This window comes from Schistocerca gregaria, chromosome 1 (assembly GCF_023897955.1).
Source record: "Schistocerca gregaria isolate iqSchGreg1 chromosome 1, iqSchGreg1.2, whole genome shotgun sequence".
Taxonomy (NCBI): domain Eukaryota; kingdom Metazoa; phylum Arthropoda; class Insecta; order Orthoptera; family Acrididae; genus Schistocerca; species Schistocerca gregaria.
This window is the reverse complement of record NC_064920.1, coordinates 1,003,574,989-1,003,598,977: the sequence shown is the minus strand read 5'-3', so window position 1 is coordinate 1,003,598,977 and position 23,989 is coordinate 1,003,574,989. Positions and strand designations below refer to the sequence as shown.

Below are 23,989 nucleotides of genomic sequence, written 5' to 3'. Positions count from 1 at the left end.
CTTCATGGGCAGTGACAGTAGCTCTTGGGGTAAGGCATCTAAATTAACCTTAAAATTCTTAACATGTCCTGTGTGAACAATGGAATTTCACAATGGTAATTGTAACTTCAGATTAGTGGGTAATGTTATCTTTGTGACTTGATATGGCCCGTGAATTGCATAATAAATTTTTACATTTGAACCTATGGTGTGTAGACTCTTGCTGTTATGACCCATTGGCTGATTCTCCATTCAGGCAACTTAACAGTGCATTATTCTATTCTTTCTTGCCGCTCAAGTGCTTTTGTATTCATTGTCTTCACCCATTTCCACACATCCTACAATGTCTTTGCAAAATTCTTCACTGACTTCCCATTTTTCCTGCTTTTTGTCTTAATCACATTGAAAGACAACAGCAACTTTTTATCGTATACCACCTCATAGTGCTGGAGCCCAGTGCTGTCATTCACCGTCAGTGCCTCTGTTCGATTAAGGGTGGAAGGGACTAGGTCTCAGCCTCATTATTCAGAGCTGGTGGCATAGTTGCCTAATCAACTTGGACATGAAGTTGGTGCACTGATCTGTAATTAGTGAGTCAGGAATGCCAAACTTCTGTAACAAGTTGTTTGTCATTGCTTGTGATAATGTACTTGCTTTTTGATTCAAAATTGCAACCATTGCACTGGAACATGAAAAGTGGTTTATGTTCTTTAGTGCATCAGATCGAAGATTATCACCACTAACTGAAACCATGAAATCTCCATTTACTACCTGCAAGGACCACATTCATACATACAAAACAGTGTGAAGTACCCAATTTGTCATTGTGTTCCAATGGTCCTGTTATATACAAAACAACATCCAGTAGGCCAGTAGCCAAACTTACCCAGAGTGGTTTTACTGTACCTTCCGGTACTCTGTCATGTGAGTTGAGTGTTAATGATCATGTGTGCAGGTTACTTAGCTCCACTTTTATACTCAATGAATCTTGTGACAATGCACCATTTGCAGTTGTCTTTTCTAGCCACAATAATGCTTCACTGAGTTAAATTGCGTATTACAGAAGAGCAATTTTTCTGTGATGCTTATTCAGTAAATCTATCTCAAGGAATGCATAGTACGCCCTCACCAACTTTGAACAAAAATTCCATATACCGCCTAAAATTTTTTGCCCCAATGGAGAAACTGAGCAGCACTGGCCCCAATGGCTCAACATCAGTTTCCCCCCACTCCACTAATACCATGATTTATAGAAGTCGGTGTCTGAAATTTTGCGCCTGGTTTCACCATGTTAGCTATTGAACCGCTTCTAGATTGAAAGTCGGTGGCTAAGTTTCACCCATAACTATCTGCAAATAGACTTATTTTACCAGTTCTTTCTGTGTAGTAGTTACTGTTTTTAGTTCTATTGGTACTTTTGCATTGCTTGATGACATGGTTTGTTTTGTCATTTTCATTTATAATGGCTGATAATGCATTGTAAGAAACTCTTAATTTTGATTCAATGACAGTGACCACAATCACGGTTGACTTTTTCCCTGAGGTTGAAAATGATTTTGCTGTACTTGGTTTTCATTGTCCTTTTTCTTCCCATGTGATTAGACACAGCTCGTTGCACTATATGGAAAGCACTTCAAAGGGGTTTTTGTGTACAGAATGTTTATGCACTGTTTACATGAATTTGCACACCTTATGTGTTGTTTTTGTATGCAACTTCAGTCCAGTTTTCATTAACAGACTAGACCACATAGTGTATTTGACTCACTTTTTGCTACCTGAAGACTCCAGACTGACACACAGTAATTCAGCTTTGCGATTTTTTTCTTACTGTTTGTACATGCTTTCTTTTTAATGGCAAAACTAACTTTTTTTCATAGAGAAAAATCACAAACTTTCATATTGGCTGAGTTTTTGAAGCCTTATTCCTAATATAGTTCATTTTCTCAATTAAACGTTACTTTTATCTTGTATTACACTCACCCTCCTTGTGCATAATTATCACCTTTATATTTTCTATAAAATAAGTAAATTTTCTTTTAGTTTTTTCTTAAGATGCTTCTCACTTTTAATGTACAAAGTGAATCATGGACAAGGTTCATCTGCAGAAAAAGTAGTATCGAACTACCCACTACTCAGATAACTTCATGTGGATCTGATATACTCATACCAATTTTTGTAATGCAGCAAACAATTATCACTCACACTTCATTGATGATCATACTTTATATGCCTCTACTAAACCAACATCTGTTTAATGAGCAGATAATTGTTGGAAACAGATCACTATACAAAAAGTCTACCACATTGAACCAACCAAACTGAATAAGTCTATCTCCCCTTTCTCAAAGAACATATGCTTGAGTGAAACAATCAGGCATGAAGTAAGATTTATCTTTCACTCAGAAACACTCCTCTCTATTTTCATCATCATTTCCCTCTTGTCCCCAGTCTCAGCTACCATAATGCATCTCTCTCTCTCTCTCTCTCTCTCTCTCTCTCTCTCTCTCTCTCTCTAAAACACACACACACACACACACACACACACACACACAACAATAACATTAAAGAAATAATTAAAACACACTTTGCAAATGTCAACAATGTATTCATCATGTAGGGAATATATGATGTTAAAAATAAACAAGTGAACAAGAAAAATGTAGCCAAAAGTGATGATTCTTGTTATCTGTGAATGCAGTTAACATATCGTAATGCAAGCAAAGAAGTAGATGAGGGAACTGTATGTCATCTTTTCAGAGATGGTTGCAGGACTTGGCTGTTTGATACGGGATGTCAAATCAAACACCTTTCAGTTGACTAGTTCCCAAACTTATTTTATATGGCTACCAGTTTTGTTGATTTACTAGGTCATTTGTAGGCCCCTGACTGACATGAAGGAAGATTTCACCTTGATTCTGGTCAAAATGGGCCAGTATTTGAATACTGGTATCTGTAGATTTTTGCTTGCTATACTGGTCACTTCAACCATCATCTGCAACTCAGATGGCATCTGTACGCAGATGATGGTTGAAATGATCAGTATAGCAAGTAGAAATCTACAGGTACCAGTATTTGAATGCAGGCCCCTGTTTTGACCAGAATTGAGGTGAAATCTTCTGACACGTTGGTTAGGGGCCTAATAATGGCGAAATAAATCGCCGAAACTGGTAGCCAAACACGTTGGTTAGGGGCCTAATAATGGCGAAATAAATCGCCGAAACTGGTAGCCAAATAAAATAAGTCTGGAAATTACAGGGCTGAAAGGTGTTTCACTTGACATCCTAGATGAGGGAATGTTGTAAATAAAGTAACACCATTTCTTTAGTTTGAAAAGCAAACCATTTTAAAATCCCAAAATATTAAAACTATAAAATGTCTTAAGCTTCAGTCCACTGATCATATTTTAACTAAATAATAATATTAGAAAAACAAATTAGTGTTTAATGGCTGCATAGCCTATATCAGCATTAACTGCTGCACCAGTGATAACTATAGACAGTCTTGAGTATTGAGTTGTTACTGCCTTATCTGTCTACCTCTGCTGATTGCTGTGTATTGCAGCTGCTAACAGGTTCTGAGCTACTTGAGAAACTGTTAGGACCCTGCTGACCTGGAATCTGAGAGACCTTTCCTTCTTTTCAAACTTTCTCAGTCAATCCCACCTCTGTCCCAGATTAAGACATCTGTGAAACTATAATTAGTATTTTCTCCATAAAGTGTTTCTAGTGTGCCTGTAGTAGTGATCTCCATGTTTTTTGTACTAATCATACATATGCTTTATGCATTATTTATTATGAATGTAAAATAATACAGGGAACTGTTTTACAGGCTGGAAGACTCTATTTTTGTAACTATCCATTTGTGTTTGACGCTGCTGCCAAAACTCTTCTTCTGGAAACAGATCAATCTTTGCAGGTCTGTATACTTATAACAAAGTTTGGAATTGTACTTAGAAACCCATAAAAGAAGCTAAGAAAACACAGTTATGTTACATCAGACTTTTCTGCGATTAGTACATCAGTTTTACCTGTGAAAGATTTAACCTAAGAAATGTGTTATCTTGTAAGCAAATTTGATTTACTGGAAGAGGTTGTACAATTTGAAAACTATGATTGCTTATTACTAATTCTCTCTCTAATTAATTAATTAATTAATTAATTAATTTTTTCCTACGTTTGTGTTTACACTCGGCAATCTACATATCTTCATTATGTTCGCTATCAATGACCTGACATTCACAGGAAAGGACATAAAGCAGATGCTGTGCGCAACTCAGGAACACCTTGTGCATTTTTGAGGTCACATACAGAAAATCCAAATACTTGTACTCTTGAAGTGTGTTTACAGTTTGCTGCATATAAAGTAGTGAAGCTGAATAGTGCTGAATGGTGGTTGTAACTGTCCCTGGGTTGTAGGACAAACACTCCTTTAACCCTGGCTGGGGCTGATCAACGGGCGACATTTTCCATCTTGTGCTGCTGATCCAGTGCCTCATTCTGCTGAGGCCAGCAGCCTCTGTAGGCCATGGCTGTTGACGTCAGCAGCGCATCATGTTGTGCTGTGATGGCATCCCACTTGGGAGATGGCCCCTTGACTCTGCGCGTGGCTGTGGCAGCAGTGTAGGGAGTCTGCGGTGTATGAGGTAAAACCTGCTGCCCTTGGACAGGCATCATCTGGGGGGCTGGCACTATGGTGCCAAGTTCCACTAGAAACTCAGTGTTGATGGCAGACGGCACAGATGACAGTTTGTTAGGGCTGTGACATCCAGTCCTGTGAAGGACTTGGTGCTGTCAGCAGGTGCAGCCCAGACTCGAACCCATGGCTGCAGCTGGCAGAGCCCAGTTGTCTTGCTATCCAGTGTTGTCCTGGCACCATGGTGGTGGTGCTGGCTTCTGGCCATGACAAGTGATCGACGCCTTAAAATACATACATATTTATCTGCCTCCAGTGTCCATTCACTTCACTGAAACATGACAGCTAGTCACGTTGTCATAATGAGAGGCTCACCCTGATGTTGTGAAACAACGCCAGTTGCTACACTGTTGCCATTGCACTGCACTGTTTACCACTGACCTTGGCTATTCTTGCTTCACAGTCCACTGGTATATCTGTTATTATGACCCTCATCACCAATCAGGTGGTTACTGACTTACAAATACTAATGCAACACTCTATGGCACTTGAATGCCATCTCTGCTTACTTTTGTTAAAGATAATAATTTTTTTACTGAAGACTAGCTTGCAGCACTATGCTTCCCTCCCCCATGGAGAAGACCCAGTCCTCTGTGTCTTATACCAGCTCTTTTCTCTAGTGTAATTACTTCTACCTTAATCTGTAAAATAAGTACCCAATACTAAATTGACTTTTCTTAACTACTATGCAAGTTTCTATATAAATCACTGATTCCATAAATCTGTCTTTCATCTTTCACTTGTGTTGCTCAGTCTTACAGAATATCTCAATGGTCCCTTGCCTTGCTCAGAAACTCAAATACTGTTACACATATTTCACTGCTATTTCTTGTGCCATCCTTATCCAGAAACAACTATAACTCTCCATGCCACACTTCAAACTAAACATGACACTCTTCCTCTCTTAATAAGTTATCACTAATGTATTAGCTTCAACAAAACATTGTCTGGCTTCATTGAACTTGTATGCTTGGTACCTAATCTCATCTGTCTGGTGGTTTCTTAATCCTTCACTTGCGAACAACTTTTGGAGTTTTGTCCTTGTGACAACAGCTGTCCTTATGATTCCCCACTCCTAAAATCATCCTTAAAAAACACGTACTGCACTAACATTCACATCACTTTGACAAGTAGTCCAACTTATTTCTCCTTCTGTAGCACTCATTATAGAGTGAATTTTCCTCAAAGTGTTTTGTTTCTTGGTATTCCTGTTCACCCAAAACAGCTCCCTGGTGCCTGGTGGCACTGTATATTGCAAATTACACCTTAGTGTATTTGTATATGGTTTAATTGCTTTGCTTTGTACTTCAGATGCAATTCATGACAGCTCTACCCTGCCAACAACATTCTGTCACTGAAAGTCAACTGTGATATGATATTCAGTCAGAATGTGTACTTCAGGTTTGCTTTGCACATTTCACCGACTTACGATATACAATAGGATGTACAGTGAAATATCAAATTGTACAACATTTATGAAGCAGTCTACACGTTAGGAATAAACATTGGCTTTCTTCAAACAAACAGGTTTTACTTACACAGTTTCAGGAACAGCCAATGTCATCTGATAGCGAATCTTACAAAGTATACCCTGTAACAAACTTCAGATACGTGAATTTGAATCTTTCTTATAGAAGTACTTCAACCACATTATTCCCAACAAGTCCAATCTCAGGAATGTTGACGTATTGTCATGTAGAGGAAGGTGTAATTAGATGATTGACGAACACTAACTTCTCTTGACGAAGGTTTATTCAGCACGTGCACATATAAGAGTGTAGAGCGAACTGCCTCTGGCCAGAACACATAGTGTATACTCATATATACAGTTACAGAGCATTCCAGTACAATGATTATTGACATTTGTGGATACTTCCAGAATGTATTCGAACCAAATATAGAAATTAAAATTTTACAATTCAGGTGAGTTTTGAACTCAGGACCCTCCATGCAACAGTGTAGTATCATAACCACTACACTACAGTGACTGTGCTACTCAGCTTCTTCTGTGACATTGCACCCTCCTTAAGAGAACAGCTTCTTGGTATTACGTCCTCCTAGTTTGGGAACGAGTCATTGGTCCTGCATACTCCGAGTCCCGGTGACTGATGTTTGCCCTGGCAGTGATCTTCTTAGAACTTCCCTTACCGCTATGCTCTTCATCACCTTTCCGCTTGTTGTCTGTCGCTGGAGCTTTGAATTTACCCTGAGTTGCTGGATCCTTATTAGGGCTTCATTCGGAGGATGTGGTCCGTATCTCTGATCTTTTTTTGTCTTGTGTTGGGGTCGAAATCTTCAATTTCGTACGTAACTGTCTTACAACCTTATAAGGTCCAAAATAGTGCCTGAGGAGCTTCTCAGAGAGACCAACCTTCCGAACAGGAGTGAAGATCCAGACTAGGTCACCAGGCTGGTAGACAACAGGGCGGTGGCTCGTGTCTTACCTTCAGCGATTGTTTTCTTGAACCTGTAGTGTGTGGAGTTGAGGTATCTGATGAGCTTCCTCAGCTGTGCTTGACACCTGGCCAATGTAGTCGTCATCCACATCATCAGGATGTAATGGAAACACAGTGACCATCTTCGTAGTTACCTCACGCCCATGCACTAGGAAAAATGGCGTAAATCCTGTGGTGTCTTGTTTGACGGTATTGTAGGCAAAAGTCATGAAAGGGAGCATATCATACCAGTTGCTCTGCTCAACATTGACAAACATTTATAGCATGTCGGCCAAGATCTAATTAAGGCGTTCAGTAAGCCTGTTACGTTTGCGGATGGTAGTCAGTCGTCATGTGAGGACGGTTTATCTCTGTCACAAGATTTGATTCAAAAACTTTCCCCACCCATAATTAACGACCTTAGGGCACCATGTTTTAATACAATAGCTTCGACCATGAATTTGGCTTCCTCGAATGATTTGGCTGTTTTTACGGCTTTTGTAATGGCATAGCATGTCAGATAATCACAGCAAACAATAATCCATCTATTGCCACCAGCAGACGTTGGAAATTGTCTGAGGAGGTCAATCCCAATACTCTGGAAAGGCATTTCGGCTGGTGGAATTGGTATGTGTTGGCTGGGTGGTTTCTGAGGCACTTCCTTTCACCTCTGGCACACACTACAGTGCGACACATAGTGACGGATGCTCCAAAATAAACCTGTCCAGAAAAATCTCTTACGGATCCTCTTGTATGTGTTAATAAATCCTAAATGTCGGGCTTCAGGTGTGTCATGGAATTTCTGTAGAACATCTAAGCGCATGTGTTTAGGAATCACTGGTAGCCACCTCTTTCCAAATGGATCAAAGTTTTTCTTGCAAAGTAATCCCTTAACTACCTTAAATTGTCCTTTCACATCCTCCGACCAATTTAAGGCAAGCATAATTTGATCTCTTGGCGTCCTCCTCCTCCTCCTCCTCCTCCTCCTCCTCCTCCTCCTGCTCAGCAGAGAGATCTTGGAGTGCAGTGAGACAGTCACTATCTTCATCGAAGTCTTGATAGTCTGACACAGCGTTTCTTGAGAGACAGTCGGCATCTTGGTGTTTTCTTCCAGTTTAGTTCACTGTTGTAATGTCATACTCTTGAAGACGTAGTGCCTACCTGACGAGTCGTCCTGTTGAGCCCTTAAGACCTGTCAACTGACAAAGTGAATGATGGTCCGTAACAATTGTGAATGGCCTTCCATAGAGATACTGTCAAAATTTGCACATGGCCCAGATCACAGCAAGACATTCTGTTTCTATAGTTGAGTAGGTTTACCCACTGCCATCTGTGTGTAGTTCTGTAGGTGCTCTCTCATCATACATACCAAGCACAGGGTCAGTCGTCAGAGCTTTTCACAGCACATTGAAAGAATCTTGTTGAGCACCACCCCAGATAAATTTAGCGTCGGATTTTGACAACTCTTGGAGTGGCCTGGCTTTGATACAAAAGTCTTTGTTAAAACGACATTAATAAGAACATAATCCGAGGAAGCTTCTCACAACTGTAATACTTTTAGAAATAGGAAATTCCGTTATAGATCTCTCCTTTTTCTGGATCTGGCTGCACACCTTCTTTTTACACAAGGTGTCCAAGTATTTTGATTTCTTTTGCTCCAAAGGGACACTTTTTTGGATTAAGTTTCAGTCCATTTTGTTGGAGACACTTAACAACAGCCCTCAGTCTTTTTATATGTTCATCAGATGTCTCTGAGAACACTATACTGTCATCTAAACAACAAAGACACTTCATCCACTTCAGGTGACTTACAAGATTATCCATCATCCGTTCAAAATTTACTGGTGCATTACACAAACCAAATGGCGTTACCTTAAACTCATACAAGCCCTTAGGGGTAATGAATGCAGTTTTCTCACGGTCAGACCCATGTTCTTCGATTTGCCAGCATCCCGAGTACATGTCCATGCTTGAGAAAAACTTAGCCACCTTCAGAAAATCTAGTGTATTGTAGCGACACCGCCATTTAGGATAGGGAAAGTTAGTTTTGTGCGATATTTGGAGCACGAGGTACAGCCAGGTGCAGGCCAGATTGCAGTAAGTTAAACTTACCAGCAGTTGCGAAGGCAAATAGAGGCCACAGGGGTGTAGAACTGCCAGAGAGGGCGCACACAGCAGTTTCCATGGTGCAAGGCACAGGCAGAAGAGGGCCGCTGGGCAACCTAAGTGTTATGCGGACGTGACACGAAGTGGTGCGTTAGCAAAACAGAGGCGTGCAGCTGAGTATAAATAGGTGTTGTTTTCTAACGAGATTCAGTCAAGTGTGGCAGCTCTCCTGGACACTGAGGCGGTCACATCGCCGGGCTACATGCAGCAACAGATGGGGCGACAGTGTCCCAGTCCACAGCGGATCATTGGTTTGACCCTCTGAGGCCGATGTGGGTTCCACAGCCATCCAGGGCGAGCCACTCTTTGGCTCATTATTGCGGTTAGTCGTCTCGGCTCCTGACTCATGCCGGACACTTCTGAGGCGAGGGCTGCAGGTTTGAACGCTGGATCGTGGGCGCTTGCCGCCACATTCTCAGCTATGGCAGCGAGGAAGAAGCGGCAGTGTGGCCGGCCTGCGGCTCCCGGGAGAGCAGCACGGAGACAATGGGCACAATGGCCACTCAGTCGGCTGCTGGCACAACCATCCTGACGTAATCGAACTCTGCAGCTGGCGTACGATGACGGCATGACACAGCGTTGCATTGCACAGGCCGCTGGGGTGCTTCCTCAGCATTGCGGGGCCCTGTGGTGCAGACCGAGGTGAACGGAGCACTGTAGTGGAAACTGTAAATCACTTAGAAAGTTCTCGCCGAGTTTTAATATGGCACCTTCTGGCACTCACTCACTACATTTGGTGCCGTCCCGCTACATTTGGTCATCCTGATACACTCTGTGGCAGAAGTCGCCACAGAAGTATTGTCAATTCTTGGAACAGGGTAAAGGTCATTTTTAGTTTTCTTATTAAACTTTCTGTAATCAACACAAAAGTGCCAACTGCCATCCTTCTTCCTGACGAGAACCACTGGTGACGACCATTGGCTCTGCGAAGGCTGAATGATATCATTCTTCATCATTTTCTCTACCTCGTTGTGAATTATTTGACGTTCCGTTGCTGACACATGGTATTCTCTCTGGATTATTGGTTGATGGCCTCCAGTGCTAGTCTGGTGCTTCATTGTCGATTTGTCTAATTCGCTCTTCACATGTGGATTGAATCATTCAGAGAACTTTTAAAGGATGGCAAGTAGCTTCTTTTGTTGTTCCTAAGTGAGATCTGGTGATAGTCGAGCTAGAAGATCTTGTCTCGTAGTGGTAGCGCTAATTTTGCCCACAGACTTGGCAAGGGAGGTTTCTGTGATGCTCAGCTGTTCTTCAATTAATGGCTCAGCGTTTGCTATGCACATGCGTCTTTCAGGAATCTGCAGCTCTCGGCGACAGTTAACTATCCGCAATTCACCGAATCCGTTCTTAAACGAGACGACAGAGGCTGGGATGACGAAGTTATTCTTCAGTAGTATGCTTCTTTTACATTCCACTATAAGATCCAGGGGTTGATGCATAGTATTACACCTGGGAGTTACCTTTCTAGTGCTGATTGCAGGAATGATCACTTCATTCATCTCACAGTCTCCACGCACTCGGATGCGAATCTTCCTGTCCACAGTATCTCATCTCATTTAGCATCATCTTTGAGTGACCACAATCTATAATTGCCTGAGAAGCTTTCAAAAGAAGCTTTCAAAATGTCTCGTTCAAGAATGACGTCATGACTACACTCTTATAAAATTATGAATTCTAAGAGCTGTGTATGGCTACTTATACCCACATGAATGTAGGTATTACATATTTCCCATTAGCCATCTTGAGCAGAGATGTTTTGTTGTCGATGAATATGGTTTTCTGCAACTGGCTACGGTACTTCTCCAAAATGACTGAATATGATGCTTCAGAATCCCCAAGAGCTTGGGCTGGCCTACAATTCGTGAGGTTACCGACGTAGTTTCTTATAATTTTTGTAGTGATCGACGGCTGAGAATTTTTCTCTTTGGCGGCCTCACCTTCAAGGAAGGTCACAACCTTTAGTTTTCCAGGTTGCGGCCACTGGGTGATTGGCTGGAGCTTCTAAATGACAATGGAGACCTTGATCATTGTGTTGGGGAGCATCCTCTCCAGCGGCTAGCTTGTGGCGATGGTGACCTATGTCGCCCTGCACCCACATCTTCTTGTTCATCTTCGTCGTCCTGGAGTTGGTGTCAGCTGAGATCGGTCTGCTGTCTTTCGGTGCGGTCGTCATCAAATATCTGCTGCCTTTCTCGACAATAGCACACTACGTGTCCCAGTTGCCCACAGTGGAAACATGCTGGTTGCTTATCCTGGGTCCTCCAGACGTCAGTCTTCCTTGGTGCCCAAACAGGTTCCTCTTGCGATATTGTGATAACATAGCTTTGCCTGAGTCTCGACTCTTTTACCGTTTTAAACGGAAATGGAGGAAGAGAGATTGGGTTCAATGTCTGTTTCACTTCCTCCCTTATGACCTCTTGAAGTGTCTCAGTTTTTGTTCACCATGCAATCCAAGTGCTTTATGAACTTCCTCTCTCACTATCTGACAAACACTTGTGAAATCAGTTTCTTGCTCCATCACAGACATTGATACGATGTTTGGAAGCCGTTCAGACTTCTTGCGTGTAATTCTTTTTTGATGCATTGTCTCAATATGTTGGCATCATTTTGTGAAGTCCTCTGCTGTCGAAACCGCCTTCAGGGGAGGTTTACTATCTTTGGCCCAAAAAAAGCATGTTCGTTGGGAATTTTTTCCTTTAGATGTGTTATAGATATCAATGTCGAAGAGCAAAGGCAGAAGTCCCGTCGGAACGAAACAAAATTTTGATGTAGACCTCCGCGTGTGTTATGTCACTGGTCAGCTGGCTTGTCTGAAATCAAAATTGAGTTGTGACATTAGGGAAGTATATAAGATTTTTAGGAGTTGTACCTCGCGTAAGTTATTTTGACAGTAGGAAACAAAATGGCGGCCATTTGAAAGAAATAGGTATTTTTATCGATTTTTCAAATTCGTCAGCCAAGTAAAAATATTTATAGTTGATGGATCAGAATAAAAGTGGTACAACTCCTAGACAATTTAGTTAGCTTCGTCAGAAACAAAGAATCATGCCAATTGGTTCAGTAGATTTGAAGTTACCATACTGTGCGATAAAAAAAAAGTCATTTTTAGAAAAATGCGTTTGAAATTTTGACTACATATAAATGCTGTATTATGCAACATATGTTGAATTTGCTATTCCGGGTCCATAAGCTAGTCCTTCCTCTTCCTCATAGAGGGTGTTCTGCTCAATCTAGGCCATCCTGCGCTGCTCCAGAGCCGGTGACAAGTGGTTTTCGAATGTTTGAATCCGGTGGTTGTCAGAATGCTTGGCAAACTGCATCGAATAGAGTCCCAGGGTGACGTCAATCATTGTCATGCTCTTCAGAATTGCTGAATACTCATCATTGGAGCGGCTTGCTGCTAGGAAAGTTGCAATCTCCACAGTCTTTGCACCAGAATGCTAATGCTTGGGGCTAACTTCCAAACACACACACTGTTAAACTTTGATTTGAATTCTGTATGTTTCCTCCCAAGCACTGGTACAATAACTCGTCCTCCGAAAGAAAAAGATTGGTGCGTAAAAAAGACCGATTTCAGAAAGGTGCATTTTTTTTTGTTCAACCGCGAATAACATACATTTCTGTTCTGTAGTCAGAAAACAGTTTTAGGGGTGGATTCTAAACACTTTTATGGATTCAAAAATACAATTTAAAAAAAATATCGATTTTTCTTAACCAAAAGATAGTAAACCTTCGCTTCATTAGGAGGGCTTGATACATGTCGTGGCCGGTGATGGGGGGGGGGATCCCAGGCGCAACTGCGCCCTCCCCCCCCCCCTCCCTCCAACAGGCTATGGCATCCCTTCCGGAGATGTGCAATTGGTACTGCTGACGCAGATGGGGTAGAGGTGCCTGCAGTCCATCGGCTATAAATAACCAGATAGGACACGAATCCGACTATTTGCCTGAAGATCACAAGTATGCCGCTGAACAGCGCCTTGACTTGGCTGATAACTCAAGATGATTTCATCATCGAGGTTCGCCAAAAAAGTCTAAATTGTCTTTTTCAGCTGGCGAAATATTTCTGACTCCACAGTTTCCTTAAAATGCTGTTCCATATTTCAATATTGAGTGCGCTCGTGCAAAATATGTAGTTCTGAGATTACTATTTGAGGTATACTGTAGATCATAATTGTTGTTATGAAACATATCTTGTTAAAGTTTCTGTTTACATAGTCTACATGTGCTTCCCATACCATGTTTTGTTGTATCCTAGTGCCTAGAGATTTTGTTCACTGTGTTTCGGTAATTGATTATATATTTAAGTCTTGTACATTGTTAGCTGGTATGCAATTATGCTTACGTACATGCAACAGTTTTTCCCATATTTATAAATAAGTTGTTGGCAATAAATGAATTTACTTTATTCACTGTAATATGTTTAATGTTTTCTTCAAATATAATTTTCATATTTTCTGTAATTAAACGTTGTTGCCACATCACTTAACCCTTTAACTGCTCTGGATGTGTTAACGCGCGCGCGTTTCTACCAGTACCTGTGTGTTGCGAATGTGTTTACATGCGCCACCAGTCCTGGTACTCTGAACGTGTCTACGCATAGACACATTCAGAGTACCAAGTAGAAGGACTGGTGGCGCACGTAAACACATTCAGAGCACACAGGGATAGGTACAAAAGTGCACGCATTAACACGTCCAGAGCAGTTAAAGGGTTAAGTGATGTGCAGGTGACAGGCTTGGATCGTTGGAGAACAGTGTTTGATTGCTGATAAAGATGTGTAATGGGTATTAACTTAATAAATTTTCTTTGTGTTTTCTCTGTGAGATATTTTCTTTGATAGTGATACTTAAATTCATCGTTGTCTTAAGTAATTCGTTATGGCCAGTGGTGTATAAACTCTTTGGTAAATGTATATGTATATGGTCTGTAATTTGTCTTCACTTTATGGCTTCCTTTATTTTATTATGTGGTTTCACTTTTACAGTTTTTAACCAGTTTGAAAAAATGCTGTAAAGTGGAAGTCAAATTTGTAAAATACATGAGTGGTTCATATAATATGCCTACATGTTCTTTGTAACCAAATTTGGTATATTATCTATTCCTGCCAAAATACTTAGTAGCTTGGTACTGTCAGGAGACAAATTGTAGAAATGTATTTTGCAGCTACAGACATGATGACGTACAGTGAGAGTGATTAAATTTATTTCTGATATGTAGGTCATGGTCTCCAAAAAGTTCATAAAAGAAACATTATCCATTGGAGGCTGTATCTTTATATCATTAATTAGTTGTGCAGTTGGCATATTTCAGCTACATTGGGTGGAGTAGTACTATGTGGTAGTTGAAAATGGCTAATTTCACAACAAATAAATGATATAAAGAAACAACCTATAATGGAGAATGTTTTCTTCCATGAATGTTTTGGAGACTGTGGGACCTTACATAATCAAGATTTCAAGGCATTGCCTGTTGAGTCATTGGATAACATACTATGTTCTCAATCACACAACAAACAAATAAATGATATATAGAGATATGGCCTACAAGGAACAATGTTTTCTTTCACAGTCAAATTTATTGTCAGTCCCAAAATAAAAATACATCTTTAATAACTCCCTGCCCTCAAGTGTCATCCCAAGAGCTTGAAAGCTAATGATTTATTATACAACTACCCAAGAAGGAATTCACAAATGCCCCCTCCAACTTCTGGCCCATTTGAATTTTGAAGGGGGGCAGGATGATATGTAAAACCCTCAAGGACAAGGTCACTTTATTAATAAGTCAGATGACAGATAGTTTATCATTGTAGGAGCATATGGTAAAAAATTTAGAGCAAATGAAAAGCACGTTACAGTAAAGGGTGCCCAAACACTAACTTCAGAACACAGTGCAGCACTCCTCCGATAGCAATGCAGGCTTCTATTCTCACATTCAGTCAGTCATAAAGATGCAGTCCCAAGCATCTTAGCCATTTTTTGCAATTCGCCAATGGTTCTTGCAGGCTTTGGAGAACAAGTAAAGTCTTGCTTTATCATGTCCCATATGTGTTCAATTGGTGAAAGACCCAGTAATCTTGCTGGGCAGTGCAGTAGTTGTAAACAATGAAGAGCACATAGCATTGCAACAGCAGTTTGTGGATGTGCTAAAAAGCACTTCACCTTCCCATTGAAGAAATGGCAGTTCTACGGGGAAAACAGCCTGTGCAATATAGCAGGCACTGGTTACTCTACCATTCAGAAACAGCAAATGTGACTGTGACTTGTAACTGATGGCCTCTCAGACCATGAAGCCTGCATAGATGGGACCTGTATGTCATGAGTGAACGGACTCTGGAATAGGCAGCTCACCAGGTCTTTGTCATATATATGTACGTCTATCTCTTGCATACAGGCAGAATGTGCTCTCATTACTGAAGAAGACACAGCACCATTCGACTCTCCAGTCAGCTTTTTCACAGCACAAGAGTGGTGTCAGTGGTTGCCTGGTCAGAGAAAACTGGAGCAGACAGTTTACAATGTTTGGTTTCCTGATGACACAGAAGGTGCAACAAGTGCCATGATTTCATCCCTGAATGATGCTCAGTGAGCCACCACTACTCATACCGTGCATTGACCTTGACATGTGTCTTTATTGTGTGGATGTCCAGAACCTGGTTTATAGGCATAGGATATTCCACAGATCACTGTCGAAAGCAGTGACACACCAACGTGGACACAAGTCCATTGATATATCTATCCAGCTTCCCACAGACTCACAATTTGATGCTGTTCAGGTGGCTGAAGCTGTTCAACAGGAGTACTACTTGTTGGTGGAGCATGATTGTACCCTAGAATGAATGTTACAAACACAGTTCGTCTCTAAACGTAGCACAGTTATTGCTTGCAATGTCAAAACAGAGGGGGTATAGACAGGCCTCGTGTGTGCCACGTGGGTGCCAATGACAGTGACAAATGAATCATTAACACAACAACCCCCCCAGTATGCACATACGTAGGTTGGAACTTAAATAGTGGCAACAGTGCTGTGGAGACACTATGCAATGGAGTCTACAATTGTTACTGATAGCATACATTATTGACGTATCTACCTTACTTCTGAGCAAATGGATTCACCTGTCCCATGTCACCAGTGTGCGCACAATCAAGGGAAACACAGTCACTTGTGAGTGAGCAGTATAACGTAACGGTGCCACTATGTTTTCAAAATAGGACTGATGGAGCTGGATCAAGATTGAATGTGCCAGAGGTCATACAGCTCGACAGTGTCATCAAGGTCTTCAAGTGGCGTCCATGAAATTGGCATTGTTGTACAGAACAGTGGCACGTTGGGTAAAAGACTTCAATGAAGGTCGGCAAACTGTGGAAGACAGGCATCGGGCAGGTCGTCCTAGTGTGTCTGAAGTAGTAGTGCATGCAGTTGCCACATTAGTTGACATGATCGACGCCATATGATTCGTGAGCTCTCCCACGAAATTGGATTAGCGCATATGACTGTGCTTCACATCCTGAAGGAACGCGTGTGAAAAATTGCATCTCGATGGGTTTCGCATGACTTGACGGAAATGCAGAAATGAATGCATTATGGCATTGTCAAACTCACTTGGAGTGCTATGAACGCAAAGGAGAGGCTTTCTTACGCCATATAGTAACACTAGATGAGACAAGGGCCACATTGTTTGAGCCAAAACTGAAACGCCAAGTCAAGGAATGACGTCATTATGGGTCGCCGTGAAAGTCAAAAGTGTGTCAGAGCCCCACTATAGTGAAAGTTATGGCTATTCTTGTGTATGACTGTGATGGTGTTATCCTAGTGCACTATGTTCTTCCACGGCAGACAGTCAGTGTACAGTATTACTGTTTGTTTTTGGAACATCACCTGCAACCAGCTTTGTGAAAGAAACGGCGACAATTTCTGCACAACTTGCCCATCATTTTGCACGACATTGCGCGGGCGCATACAGTGCATGCTGTGTTCAGTTGATGGGGCTGGGAAGTACTGTACCATCCACCATAAACACCAGACTTAAGTCCATGTGACTTTGATTTGATTCTGAAGATGAAGGAACCAATTTGTGGCATTTGCTTGAGGACTGTTCCAGGGATTTGACAGGTAATAGACTGCTCCATTTGCACCATCAACAGAACAGGCTCCACTAACAGTATACTACGCCTTCCACGTCGCTGGCAACGGGTTCTGCATAATGCTGGTGACTACTTTGAAGGACAGTAACAGGTTCAAACATGTAACACTTTTGTATCGCTTGTGAATAAATAGTTGCCACTATTTAAGTTCCAACCCTCATATTATGCCTTGGTGCTACAGAATGTAGTCTTTGAGGGTGTTGCTTCCCCCCACTCCCCCCCCTACCCCCCCCCCCCCCCTGGCAATGTATGTTAATGATGTGCCGCATCAGTTGTTCTTTTGTCTTGCAAGTGTCACTTGTATGCTTAAAACCTTCAGCTGTATCGTGCAATACTAACAGGCCTGCAGGAAATCATACGACATGTATGTGTTGACTTATTTGCCTTATCTCAGTGCGCACAGAATACAAGTATGAAATGTAACCCATCTAAAACGGAAGCAGTGGTAGTTGCTGAGAAAAGACTGATTACTCCACAGTTTGGAGAGTTGTTTCCATTCCCTAATCTTAAACGGTACACAGATATCTTTTTCTTCTTCTACAAAGAACTTGGGGATAATACTAGAGTACAACTTACATTTGACAAATCATACAACTGCATTCTTCAAGAACACATCAGGATTCCTCCCTGCACTGGATAAGTATGGAAGGTACAGGGTACGTTCCGAAAGTAATGCAATTGAATTTCCCGCGCCGCTCCTAGTAGTCGGAGTGGGAGCGGGCCACATGGAGTAGGTGGGGGGGACGCTAAGCTTTGCCGCGAAACCGGTTTCAGTGCTCTCCGAGCTGTGGAAGCGGCAGGACGTCTGTTATTGTAAACCTCTGCGCGCCGACCGTGTCACGGAAAAAATGGAATCGACGATCGAGCAACGTTACGCGATTAAGTTTTGTGCTAAACTGAACAAATCTTTTGAGGAGACTAACAAAATGATTCGTGAGGCTTACGGGGACTCTGCTCTGTCCTACTCACAAGTTTTGAGGTGGTTAAAGGCCTTTAAGGAAGGCCGGGAAGAGGTTCACGACGAACAACACTCTGGGCGGCCGTCAACCAGCAAAACCGACAACAATGTGGCTCGTGTGCGACAACTGTTGGACTCTGACCGTCGATTGAGTATCAGGATGGTTGCCAATGAACTGAACTTGTCGTCTACTGTTGTTTTTCACATTGTTACTGAAGATTTAGCAATGAGGATAGTGTGCGCCAAGCTCGTGCCCAAGGTGTTGTCAGATGACGAAAAGACCAACCAAGCGGAAATTTCAAGTGAACTTTTGCAACGTGTTGAAATTGAACCTGATTATTTGGACAACGTCATCACTGGTGATGAAACCTGGGTTTTTGAATACGACCCAGAAACAAAACGCCAAAGCTCTTGAGTTGCACACTGATCAATCCCCCAAGCCCAAAAAGGCAAGAATGAGCAAATCAAAAGTGAAAACAATGCTCATTGTCTTTTTCGACAGCAAAGGAGTGGTCCATAAGGAGTTTGTTCCTCAAGGACAGACAGTTAACGCTGCCTACTACGTGGATGTGCTGGAAAGACTCCGCAAAAGGGTCGTCAGGACGAGAAAGGACATCTCCGCTACCTGGCAACTCCATCACGACAATGCGCCTTGCCACAACGCGCTACGAGTCCGCGAGTTCCTGGCCAAACACCAGGTGCCAACGCTGCCCCACCCCCCCTATAGTCCTGACCTCGCCCCAGCTGACTTCTTTTTGTTTCCTAGGATTAAGTCAGCCCTGAAAGGAACCCGTTTTTCGTCCATAGACGAGATCCAATCCGCTGTGACGAAGACCTTGCGAGAGGTCCCAGAAGATGCCTTCCAGGGCGCGTACCGGTCATGGCAGAGTCGCTGGAAAAAATGTGTAGAGGCCCAAGGACAGTACTTTGAAGAATTTTAAGTGTTTGTGCAAATCTGTTCAATAAATTACTTTAAAAAAAAAATAATTGCATTACTTTCGGAACGCACCCTGTATTTCTTCCTGAACTTAAAAAGAAACTTAGTTACTAGTACTCCCAGTTATTGATTTAGGTAACAATATTCTTGAACACTTCCTTCCTTCTATGTTATATCACCTTGTATAACATAGAAGACTATCGGAGGGATGTATTCAAAGGCAATTCTGTAGTGCCTCATGCAGTACATTAATTTTAACTGAACTTGCTTTTGTTCATCAATGTAGATGCAGTCTGCAATGAATCAAGCAGCTACACAAGTTTTCACAACAATGTTTTTTAATCCTGCATTGGCTACTAATATCAGCACATTCCTGCAGTTACATGTCAGCAGAGAACACTTAGTCCAAGATACACTTCGAGAACTAGCTAAATATAGCTCATCTGATCTGAAGAAGCCATTAAGGGTGAGTACCACTTTCCGTTTTGTATAATGGTTATTTGGTTATGCCGGGTCTTTTGTTTAATATATAGGAAATAAGAGATATTTAGTAAATACCACAATTCTGGCATCTTGCTCTTAAGTTAGAGCAGAAGCAAAGGAATTTGAACTGCTGTTTTGCCAAGAGTTATGTGCTGTAGTTCTCATACAGCCTTTCACTCAATAGTGAAGTGTGCATTGTTTTTAGAGGAACTGGCAAATTAAAACTGTGAACCAGATTGGTATTCAAACCTAGTATCTTGCTTTTGACTGGTATTGCTCTTATCAGTTGAACTATCCAGGCATGACTCACAACTCACCATCACAGCTTTACTTCTCTCTTTGTTCCAAACTTCACAGAAACTATCTTGCATACCTTGTAGGTCTAGCAAGGCTCTGGGTTGAGCCCTGGTCTGGCACACAGATGTTAATTAATGTCTGTAATGGGATGCACTACCATCACCTGTGTAGTTCATTAGTCACACCCAGTGCAAAGAGGCAGTAGCGTTAATAGGACTTGACAGTTTGTTAAAAACATAAGGTAAAATCTAGAATTACAAAATTCCGAAAATTTATATGTTTCCATGGACATATCCTGGACAACATAACCTCCATCCGGATGTGTCTGACTACTAATACTGTATAAATTTGTAATGTAGAAACAGTGTCAATGAATGTTGCTGATTATTTCATAGCAGGACCTGCTAAATTTGATCTAGTTATTATGCAAGGTTGGAGGAAAATGGAAACAAAAAAGAACAAAAAGTATGACAGTTGTTATACTGCCTTTATACAGTCACAGCCAAATGAGCACTGCACAAACATTACAAATTAATAAAGAGTTCTCCAGTCCTGAAAGGACATGCAAAACAAGCCAAAACAGTTCTACGCCCATGAAAGTTCTTAGGCAACTGTAAACAGGAGTAGGATTTGTTCTGAATAGGATGGTTGGGCAGAGAGGGTGTTACTGTGAATAGTTCAGTGACAGGATTGTTCTTATCAGAATAAACATCAAACCAGCACCACCAATAATAGTTCAGGTACACATGCCAGTGTCGCAAGCTGAATATGAGGAGATAGAGAAAGTGTATTAGGATATTTAAAGGGAGATGAAAAGCTGATAATCGTGGGGCCTGGAATGCAGTTGTAGGGGGAGGAGGAGGAGAAGAAACAGTAACAGGAGCATGTGGCTTGGGACAAGCTATGAGAGAGAAGAAAGAGTAATTGAGTTCTGTAATAAATTTCAGCTAGTAATAGTGAATACTCTGTTCAGGAATCACAAGAGGGGGTGGTGTACTTGGAAAATGCCTGGTGATATGGGGAGGTTTCAGTTAGGTTAGATCACAGTCAGACAGTGATTCCAAAATCAGATACTGGATTGTAAGGCATACACAGTAGCAGATATAGACTCAGATCACAATTTAGAAGTGATAAAGAGTAGGCTGAACTTTGAGATGAGTCAGGAAGGAGTAATATGCAAGGAAGTGGGATATGGAAGTACTAAGGAATGATGAGATACTCTTGAAGTTCTGTAAGGCTAAGAAGTAGCTCAATAGGCAGTAAAGTGGAAGAGGAATGGACATCTCTAAAAAGGGCAATCACAGAAGTTTGAAAGAAAAACATACGTACAAAGAAGGTAACTGTGAAGAAACAATGGGTAACAGAAGAAATACTTCAGTTGATTGGTCAAAGAGGGAAGCACAAAAGTGTTCAGGAATAAAGAAATACAAGACGCTGAGGAATGAAATAAATAGGAAGTGTAGGGAAGCTAAGATGAAATGGCTGCATGAAAAATGTGAAGAAATCGAAAAAGAAATGAGTTTCAGAAGGACTGACTTGGCATGTAGGAAAGTAAAAATAGCCTTTGGTAAAATTAAAATCAAGGATGGTAACACTAAGAGTGCAACAGGAAATCCACTGTTAGACGCAGAGGAGACAGCGGAGAGGTGGAAAGAGTACACTGAAGGCATCTATCAGGGAGAAGTCTGATGTGACAGAAGAAGAAGCAGGAGTCGATTTAGAAGAGATAGGTGATCCAGTATTAGAATCAGAATTTAAGAGAGCTTTGGAGGTCTTAAAATCAAATAAGGCAGAGGAGATAGATAACATTTGATCAGAATTTCTAAAATCATGGGGGAAGTGGCAGCAAAACGACTATTCATGTAGTAATCACACTAATATAAAAAGCTGGTGTGACATTCTAACGTATGAGTCTGGTGACATACCATGTGACTTTCAGAAGAATATCATTCAAACAGTTTTGAAGACTGCAAGAGTGAACAAGTGCAACAATCAGTGTAACAGCTCATGCATACAGGTTGATGACAAGAATAATATACAGAAGAATGGAAAAGAAAATTGAGGATGTGTTAGATGGCAATTAGTTTGGCTTTAGGAAAGGTAAATGCACTAGAGAGGCAATTCTGACATTGCAAATGATAATGGAAGCACAACTAAAGAAAAATCAAGACTCATTCACAGGATTTGTCGACCTGGAAAAAGCGTTTGACAATGTAAAATGGTTCAAGAAAAATAGGGGTGAACTAAGGTGAGACGGATAATATACGATATGTACAAGAGCCAAGGCAGAATAATAAGAGTGGATAACCAAGAACGAAGTACTCGGATTATAAGGGTGTAAGAGAGGGATGTAAGATTTTACCCCTATTGTTCAACATGTACATTGAAGAAACAATGGTGGAAATAAGAGAGGTTCAAGAGTGGGATTAAAATTCAAGGTGAAAGGATATCATTGATATGAGTCACTGATGACTTATCTATCCTGAGTGAAAGTGAGGAAGAATTACTTGATCTGCTGAATAGAATGATCAGTCTAACGAGTACAGAATATGGACTGAGAGTAAATTGAAGAAAGATGAAAGTAATGGGAAGTAGCAGAAATGAGTACATGTAGAAACTTAACATCAGGATTGATGGCCAGGAAATAGATGAAGTTAAGGAATTCTTCTACCTAGACAGCAAAATAACCAATTACAGACAGAGCAAGGAGGACATCAAAAGTAGACTAGCACTGGCAAAAATGGTATTCCTGGCCAAGGGAAGTCTACTAGTATCAAACATAGGCCTCAATTTGAGGAAGAAATTTCTAAGGATGTACGTTTGGAGCACAGCGTTGTATGGTAGTGAAACATGGACTGTGGGAAAACTGGAACAGAAGAGAATTGAAGTATTTGAGATGTGGTGCTACAGGCAGATGTTGAGACAAGGTAAGGAATGAGGAGGTTCAGTGCAGATTTGGAGAGGAAAAGAATCTATGGAAAACACTGACAAGAGAAAGGGACAGCATGTTAGGACACCTTAAGACATCACGAAATGACTTCTGTGGTACTAGAGGGAGCTGTAGAGGGCAAAAATTGTAGAGAAAGACTGAGATGTGAATACATCCAGCTAATAACTGGGGATGTAGGTTCAGGTGCTACTCCAGATAAGGTGGTTTGCACAGGAGAATAATTCATGGAGGACTGCATCAAATCAATCTGATTAGTAATCACACTAATATAAAAAGCTGGTGTGACTACCTATCAGGTGCCCATCAGGATGAACAGCCACTGCCAGATTGTGGGAAAGAGCAAGTAGACCATCCTGTGGCACGACATGCAGCTGAACTTAACATACTTGATTTCAGTGGCTGCCTTACTACCCAAGCAATAACAATTATTCCCTCCACCTCCAGCTTTTCTCAACTGAGCAGATGGGAGTTATCCCTACAGCAAATTCTCCACTCCCGTATTTATCCTAGCTCAACCTATGGTAACATACTGTTCCCACACCCTCCACTCTACAGTTTTCACCCCCTCTGTCCTGTCATCTCCTCCCTATTCTTACCCCCACCCTATTTATTTGCTTCCCTGTGCCGACGCATCTGCCCGTCTTTCCCTGCTTCTCTCCTTTCTCACTCTTTTTTTTCCTCCCACCTCCCTGCCCTTCAACCTCCGGATGCTGCTCTTGTTGGCATTCTAGTCCCTGCACACTCCCCCAGGTAGTGTTCGTCTGTCTCCTCACCCATGCACTACTATCCCTTCGCCTTCCCCGCACCACCCAGATTGCTGCTTGCATCCCACGTGACATTTGCATTCTGGCCCAAGATGCTGGAGCTGGTGGTCATGTGTGCATGAGGTGTGCTTGTTTGTGTGTGTGAATGGTGTGTGTCTCTCTCTTGCTGGTGAAGCTTTATGTA

General features: G+C 41.6%; 1 protein-coding gene across 7 annotated transcripts in view; it reads left to right on the top strand.

Annotated features, from left to right (window-relative positions):
- Window positions 1-23,989, top strand: part of LOC126278569 (probable E3 ubiquitin-protein ligase HERC4) — a 187,323-nt gene that overhangs the window by 100,503 nt on the left and 62,831 nt on the right. For all 7 annotated transcript variants that reach the window (XM_049978801.1, XM_049978777.1, XM_049978827.1 and 4 more), the window contains exons 15-16: window positions 3,808-3,894; window positions 19,598-19,777. In XM_049978801.1, the coding sequence (XP_049834758.1) occupies window positions 3,808-3,894; window positions 19,598-19,777 (267 nt within the window). The remainder of the gene's footprint in view (window positions 1-3,807; window positions 3,895-19,597; window positions 19,778-23,989) is intronic.